Here is an 8,427-nt window from a genome sequence, read left to right on the forward strand (position 1 = left end):
TTGGGCTYCAATCTGAGGTGCAGTTAACTCTAATGAACTTATCCTCTGCAGCAGATGTAACTCTGGMTCTTCCTTTCCTGTGGCGGTCCTCATGAGAGCCAGTTTCATCATAGCTCTTGATGGTTTTTGCGATTTAAAGTAATGATGGACTGCCATTTCTCTATGCCTTTTGAGCTGTTCTTGGCATAATATGGACTTTACAAAATAGGGCTGTCTTCTGTATACCACCCCTATCTTGTCACAACACAACTGATTGGCTCAAACGCATTAAGAAGGAAAGAAATATCCACAAATTAACTTTTAACAAGGCACACATGCTAATTGAAATGCATTCCAGYTGACTACCTCATGAAGCTGGTTGAGAGAATGCCAATAGAGTACAAAAATGTCATCAAGGCAAAGGGTGGCTATTTTGAAGAATCTCAAATATAAAATATATTTTGATTTGTTTAACACTTTTTTGGTTACTACATGATTCCATATGTGTTATTTCATAATATTTTCTACAATMTAGAAAATAGTAAAAAAGAAATAAAAACCCTGGAATGAGTAGGTGTGTCCAAACTTTTGACTGGTACTGCATATGGACGCAGATGATGACGTAAAATGAATAATAGCGCCATCTGCCGACCGGTTGGGCTAGACAATTCCACATYAGGAGTTTTCAAGAGACCAGAAACAGACTGCCACCTTGGCTCACTCGTCTCCTCAATAAAACATGAAACAAAAGCAAATTATTTATGGTCATACTCGTCATGTATTTATTTAAAACATATTTATGGAAATGCTACAGTTCTTTACCTGGAACTTTGAAATCTCTTTCTGTTAAAATGTTGAGTAATCTTTGTGTGACCTCTCATTATGGTCTTTATTCAGGACCAAATTCCCCTTCAGATTCTGAGCACACAAACAGCGCCATAAAGTTAGCCACTCCCACCTCTCAGTTCAAGGAAAACGAAAGTGATCTCAGATATCATTCTGCTCAAGCTGTGATTGTGTGCAACAAAATGGCAGAGGCCATTTTAAAAGACCCGTTCTTTTGTTCAATATGCTTGGATCTACTAACGGATCCAGTGACTATACATTGTGGACATAGCTACTGTATGGGTTGTATCAACGGCTGCTGGGATCAGGATGATCTGAAAGGAGTCTACAGCTGTCCCCAGTGCAGACATACCTTCACCCCAAGGCCTGTTCTGAACAGAAGCACTGTCTTGGTTGAAGTGGTGGAGAAACTGAAGAGGACAGGACCTCAAGCGTCTCCTGCTCACTGTTATGCTGGACCTGAAGATGTGGAGTGTGATGTCTGCACTGGGAGAAAACTCAAAGCTGTCAAGTACTGTCTGGTGTGTCTTGTCTCATACTGCGAGTCTCATCTCCAGCCTCATTATGACTCGCTTGCCTTTAAGAAGCACACGCTGGTGAAAGCCTCCACACAACGACAGGAGAAGATCTGCCCTCATCATGACAAACTGCTGGAGGTTTACTGCTGTACTGATCAGCAGTGTATCTGTCTGCTGTGTGTGATGGATGAACATAAAGGCCATGATACGGTGTCAGTTGCAGCAGAACGGACTGACAAACAGGTATGGAATGTTCTCCTCTAGATACAAATCACTTTACAAATACTGTACTTTGAATATAACAGAGGGTGTAGAAATCATCAAATTAAAATCACCATAGAAATAGTCTGGCTTTTAGATAGATTTGAACAGTTAAGTGCCATTTAAGACCTGAAAAATATATGATGTCAGGGAATATTGAACACATTTTACAGTGCTCTCCTACAAGAGCTGAATTTAAACATTCATTAATTTGCTTTTAAGTTGACAACATTAAACTACTTATTCTGGCGACATGATGACCGATGCTTTACGTTGACGGGATGCTGATGTTGTAGTTTCAATGAGCGAGGCAGAGACAAAAAGCCTGATATGGACAGTGATGTTGCAGAGATGGCAGGAGCAGTGGAATAGAGATAATAATGGCAGGCATTTATTTCAAATACAGAGGTAAATCGGGGAGGATGGCAGGAAGGGACAGAAGAGAGGAGGCTATTTTTACAAGATTAAGGGTGGGACACAGACGGTTGAATAAGACTTTAAATGTGATAGGAAAGCATCCAATAGGAAAGTGTGATTATTGCCAGGAAACAGAGACCGTGAAGCATGTATTGCTACAGTGTGGGCAGTATCAGAGGGAAAGAGAGAGGCTGAGATATAATATGAGGGAGAAGGGAATGCAGGAAATTAGTTTAAAGAGTATGTCGAGTAGAACGTCATTAGATAATAGTCCCAAATATTTTGTTATCTTTTTTAAGAGCAATGGGCCTGGTAGGTAGGATTTAGTTTCACCCTGTCTCTGGCCCACACTGAAGTACAGTAGGTGGTGGTAATGCACCATAACGTTGGTTGCCAACCGCCGATAAACCCCACCAAAGAAGAAAATAAGTAGCCAAATAAGTAGCCTAACCGCAGGAGCTGTTGGCTAGAGCGCATGTGCCAAGACCAGAGTAGGCACATTTGCAATTTAGGGCAACAGATTTTTGTGACAAAATTATCGGTAGAGTTGAAAATGCGATGGAAACACGTTACACGTTACATTTTTATCCAGTACAGAAAATGTAAGCGGAAAATTACATTTTGTGTGCACTACGTCATCATGCACTTATTTTTCTCCCCAACATGTCAGTTTGGTAGAAACCCCTGGAGGGAAAATTGTAAGTTTTTCTCTATGCAGATTTTTAGAATATTCGCAATAAAATCTGTCGACAATTGATTGGAAACCTAGCTATAAACCAGGTTTCCATCCAACCTTAATATGCGAGTAAAGCAGGCCCACATGTTGGATAAAACATTTAAAGACGGGCCTGATGGAAACAAGTTTTTCCGGAATATTTTCCAAATGTCGACTAAACAAAATACGCTACACAAGATGGGATCGTTTGTGTCGGTAAAATTAATTATGCGAGACATGTGGGTGGAAACTCTTTTATGCGCAAATATTGATAAAATAACCATCATATCAAAGTAAACTTTGAGACACGCGATTACATGTTGTGTGGTCCCACTATGACTCGTTGGGAAAGCATGCAGTTTATTATGCTACATATGAAATCAGTTATGATGAATCTGGTGGAATGAAATAAGCTTTTTAATGCTCTTTTCCAATAAATATCGAGGGTCTTATTCTGATGACATGTTCATCGATGCTTGGCTGCCGTTTGACAAATAAAAATGATCTCGCTATTTTGTCCGTAATAATAACATCATGTAAATATATAACGCAACATTTTATTGTGAGAAAATTTTAAGTAGAGTTGAAAATGCGATGGAAACCCATTTAAGTTGGGTCTCTCTATCTGTGAGGCGAGAGCAACATGCTCTCTTGTTTATTTATAAAGCACTTCTTTTAAAACTACCTCCATATATATCATCATTCATTTCCACAAGATGTACTAATTTTAAAACCAGATCACAGATGTGGATTACATTAGAGACTCCTGCGGTCTCCACAGAGTTGGGTAGGACTGCCTTCAGTTCCTTTGCACCTTATTCATGGAACAAACTGCAGATCCAACTTAAGTTAGACACTCTGGTGTCCCTTGCCCATTTTAAAATGCTTATGGAGGATCAATATGATGTTGTCTGTGATTGTTTCTGTTGAATTGTGTATGTTTTGAAATGTTCTTGTCTGTATGTCTAAAACTGTACATGTCAACATGTTTACACAGGGCACAGCCGTAAAAGAGATCCAGGTCTCAGTCTGTTTTCCCTGTTAAAATAAAGATTTAAAAAAATAAAAAATAAAAAGTTGTATTTTTTATTCGGTTCATGGGAATTTAACCGCAAAATGTATTTTTGTGGACACTATGTCATCACGCACAGACTTTTATCTGCAACAAATACAGTTGATGGAAACACCCCGGGTGGGGAAATTAGCATATTGTTTTTATGCAGATTTTGTAAATATTCACATAAAAATGTGTCACCAATTGGATGGAAACCTAGCTACAATCACAAATTAAATTAGTGGAATATGATTTGTCATCTACACAGAAACAGTTGGGTAAAATACAGCAGCAATACCACCAGAGAATCCAGGAGATGGAGAAGGAGGTACAGGAGCTTAGGCAGGCTGTGAAAACACTCACGGTGAGTTTTGTCTATTTATTCAGCTACTTCCCATATCTAACCAATTTGTATGGAGAGTCCGGAAATCTTTTGGGGTCTAGCCTTTCAGCTTCTAGGTTTCTAGGGCACTTGGCAACTAACGAGTCAGTCAGGGCTCTCCTGACCCTGGAGTCGATCAGTAAGGAGCGCCTTAAGGAGCAGTGGGCCACATTCCAATCCCACTCAGACCCAGTTGGGAACAAGCTTTCTGGGTTCCTGATGAGAGGTGAGTGAGTGGCTGGTTGAAATATACCCTCTTTTCTCAACCTTAACAGCGCTCTGCACAGGTGACAGTGGATGAGACTGACAGGATCTTTATTGAGCTGATCCGCTCCATTGAGCGAAGGCGTTCTGAGGTGAAGGAGCTGATCAGAGCTCAGGAGAAGATTGCAGGGAGTCGGGTTCAGGGACTCCTGGACCGACTAGATCAGGAAGTCACTGAGATGAAGAGGAGAGATGCTGAGCTCAGGCAGCTCTCAAACACAGAGGATCACATCCATTTCCTTCAGGTGACATCATTGGCTTCGTACCTACACTGTACACATAGTTCCTAAGTTGCCATCTAAGTGAAACTGTCCCTAGACTAGTTATTTTCTTGTCTGTTTCCACTGTAGAGTTTCCAGTCACTCTCTGTCCCTCCTGGTTCTGAGGCCCTACCCAGCCCCACTTTCAATCCACACATTTCTTTTGAACGTGTGAAGAAATTGGTTTCTGGACTGAAAGTGCAACTGGATGGTATCTGCAAGGAGGAAATAGTCAAGATATCTGAAAATGGTAAGGCAAAGAGTAGACCATGTATTTATGAAGATCACACAATAAATATCTGACTGAATAGTAGTGACATTTCGGACGTTTGTGTGTCCATAGTGATGAAAGTGCAAATTGTTCGACCTCTGGAGCCCAAGACCAGAGAGGAGTTCTTAGAATGTGAGTCACAGGATGTTTTCTCGTACTGCCCACATCATGAACACACATGAACCCCCCCCCCCCACACACACACAATATATATATATATCTCTCTTTTTATCTTTTTCTTTTTGTCAATTCACTCAGATTCCTGCCAACTCACAGTGGATACTAACACAGCATGTGGAACACTGCATCTGTCTGAGAAGAACAGCAAGGTGACATGGAGTGAAGGGGAGACTCAAGCCTATCCTGATCATCCAGACAGATTTACCCACTATGACCAAGTGCTGTGTAGAGAGGGTTTATCTGGAAACTGCTACTGGGAGGCTGAGCTTCGAGGCTGGATTACTGTGGCAGTCTCATATGTTGCTCTTGTGAGGAAAGGAGAGGCTAATGAGTGTAGGTTTGGAGGTAATGATCAGTCTTGGAGTTTGGAATGCTCTCCCACCAGTTGTTCTTTCCTTCATGATAATGTTAAGACTAAAATACGATCCCATTGCACCTCCAGAGTAGGAGTGTACCTGGACTACAAGGCAGGAACTCTGTCCTTTTACAGCATTTCTAAAAAAGTGACCCTCCTCCACAGAGTGAATAACACATTCACTGAACCCCTCTATCCTGGGTTTGGGGTTGGTTTGGAATCATCTGTGAGGATAATGCTTCCCATGCAGTCAACATGATTTTTCTGTGTTTTATATATATTTCCACACTATGAGGTTAGAATAATACTGTGAAATTGTGAACTGCATCTCAGTGCGAGGCGTCACTACAGACCCTGGTTCGTTTCTAGGCTGTATCACAACCGGCCGTGATTAGGAGTCCCATAGGGCGGCTCACAATTAGCCCAGCGTCATCCGGGTTAGGGTTTGGCCAGGGTAGGCTGTCATTGTAAATAAGAATTTGTTCTTAACTGACTTGCCTAGTTAATAAAAGGTTAAATAAAAAATAAAAAATTTGTATAAGAGTTGTTTGAAAAGACCTGACATTTCAGCCTGTTTTGGAGGAATGGAGATTTGGCCTGCCTGGTGTCATCATCAGCTCTTACACTAAAAGGGCATCATCATAATTTTCACAGTATTATTCCAACCTCATAGTATGGAAATATAAACACTGAGTGCACAAAACATTAGGAACATCTTCCTATTATTGAGTTGCACCCACCTTTGCCCTCAGAACAGCCTCAATTCATGGGGCATTGACTCGAAGCATTCCACAGGGATGCTGGCCCATGTTGATTCCAATTCTTCCCACAGTTGTGTCAAGTTGGCTGGATGTCCTTTGGGTGGTGGACCATTCTTTATACACACAGGAAACTGTTGAGCGTGAAAAACCCAGCAGTGTTTTTTAAATTAATTTCAGTCTGGTATGAGAACGGTAGCCCCTAACTGCAAAAGCAGGGTGTTTGCGGAAAGCTTAGGTATGACTTACTACCATATATGGGCATACATATTTATAAGGGCAGGCTGAGCCGATGACCTCGTTTCAAGATGGCTGCTAACTACATTCCGGTTAGCGTTGTGAAGCATAAACAAAATTAACACAGAATACGTTGATACACACCAAAAGCTGGGACTCCACAGCTCATGAGGATATCTTATTTGTCTCCCTGTGACCTACTGTTATTGATCACCAGCCCCGAGAATCAAAATGTTTATTTTACACAACGTTTTTACCAAACATCTTACAAAGTGGGGGGGGTGTATCAAATGAATGCTTAGGTTGGTAGGAACAAAGCCTATTGCCAATGTTATCTGATGTATTACTTAATGTCAACATCGAATGTCCACTGAGTGACTATCTTTGCGCATCAAAAATATGATGTTGCCTGCTTACGTATTGTAGGCATCCATATCCCCTGTATGTCCCCCGACACCACCACAATGTTTGAGAGAGGTTGGTGTTGTAGAAATGTTGTTTTTTATAGTGAACAATAACTTTTTGGCACATCCAGTGTGCAAAAAACAATTACCACATTTGGACACTTTGGAGAAGTTGAAAGGACACTTGAATGTACCCTGGATACACCAGAACACCACAATGTTTGAGTGAGGTTGATATGGTGGAAAATGTGTTTTTTTTACTGAACAAATAGCATTTAGGGATTGCAATTATGTAATAGCACTGGAATTATCTAATTTACAGATATATGCCACTTTGGAGAGGTTTAGGGACACTTGAAAACATCCCGTGACCACACCTGACCACTTACTAAAACGTCTGCCCATTTCTAGTTGTTAGGTCTATTAATCCCATTTTGTTCTCATATTGTTCACATGTTGTGAAAGCCATCTGTGTTTCCAGCTCTAGTCATCAATAATTCACCTATGGCTTGTCAATAAAAGGTGACTTTCAAAATAAAAAACAAAAAAGGCTATTTTGTGTGTGCTTGATCTTGTGTATTCTGAACTATGTAACTCCTATCTTTCCTCAATCTCCCAGATGTCTTCTTTCCAAATATACCAAGTGTTTGCATGTCATACTCATGTAATTACACATTAATAGCAGTTACTTTTGTGTATGTATTTAGGCGGAAATTTACATTTTGCCATGACATTTAAGAGTTAAATGTCTCCTCCCCTTCATCTACACTGATTGAAGTGACATCAATAAGGGATCATAGCTTTCACCTGGATTTACCTGGTCAGTTTGTCAGGGAAAGAGCAGGTYTTCCTAATGTTTTATGCACTCAGTGTATAAAATACTGAAAAATCTAATTTTTGACTGCACTGGGCCTTTAATAGACCAATAAGAAAGAGTTCTGCTCCTGAGCAAGGCAGTTAACCCACTGTTCCCCGGGCACCAAAGATGTGGATGTAGATTAAGGTAGCCCCCCACACCTCTCTGATTCAGAGGGGTTGGGTTAAATGTGGAGGACACATTTCAGTTGAAGGCATTCAGTTGTACACCTAACTAGGTATCCCCCTTTCCCTTTCCAATCACAGTAAAAGTTAATTAATTGTTACACAGAAATCATTTGATATTGAGATAAAAACAGCTGTATTGGACTTTTAAGTTAATAGGTTTTTGTTTTGTAGACATGGCACTTTATTTTACTTTTTTGTTCATTATTGTCTGTTATTTTCTGTCATTGTAATATATACATCTATAGTCCTGTCAAACGTGTAAGCCTAATGCTACTTATTAATCAAAACACTTTCTCTTTAATGACTTCATTACTGTAAAATGTGATCTTTAAAAATAAAAGTCATTAGTATGGCATTGGAATCGCTTTATAGCTGACTTATTTGACACAATTTCCACACACACATTTTAATATAAATATGATATGATGGTCCATGGATGCTCATATTAACAGATCCATGTAGTCCAGGGGTAGTCGGACCCC

At 40.3% G+C, this 8,427-nt stretch overlaps 1 protein-coding gene across 1 annotated transcript; it reads left to right on the top strand.

Annotated features, from left to right (window-relative positions):
• Positions 1-959: 959 nt before the first annotated feature.
• Positions 960-7,455, top strand: LOC111962453 (tripartite motif-containing protein 16). The gene is made up of 6 exons (XM_023985548.2): positions 960-1,586; positions 4,059-4,154; positions 4,448-4,681; positions 4,787-4,946; positions 5,040-5,099; positions 5,226-7,455. The coding sequence occupies exons 1-6, from the start codon at positions 1,008-1,010 to the stop codon at positions 5,759-5,761; spliced, it is 1,665 nt and encodes a 554-aa protein (XP_023841316.1). The 5' UTR covers positions 960-1,007; the 3' UTR covers positions 5,762-7,455.
• Positions 7,456-8,427: the final 972 nt, after the last annotated feature.

The sequence above is a fragment of the Salvelinus sp. IW2-2015 genome, linkage group LG4q.1:29, assembly GCF_002910315.2.
Source record: "Salvelinus sp. IW2-2015 linkage group LG4q.1:29, ASM291031v2, whole genome shotgun sequence".
NCBI lineage: Eukaryota > Metazoa > Chordata > Actinopteri > Salmoniformes > Salmonidae > Salvelinus > Salvelinus sp. IW2-2015.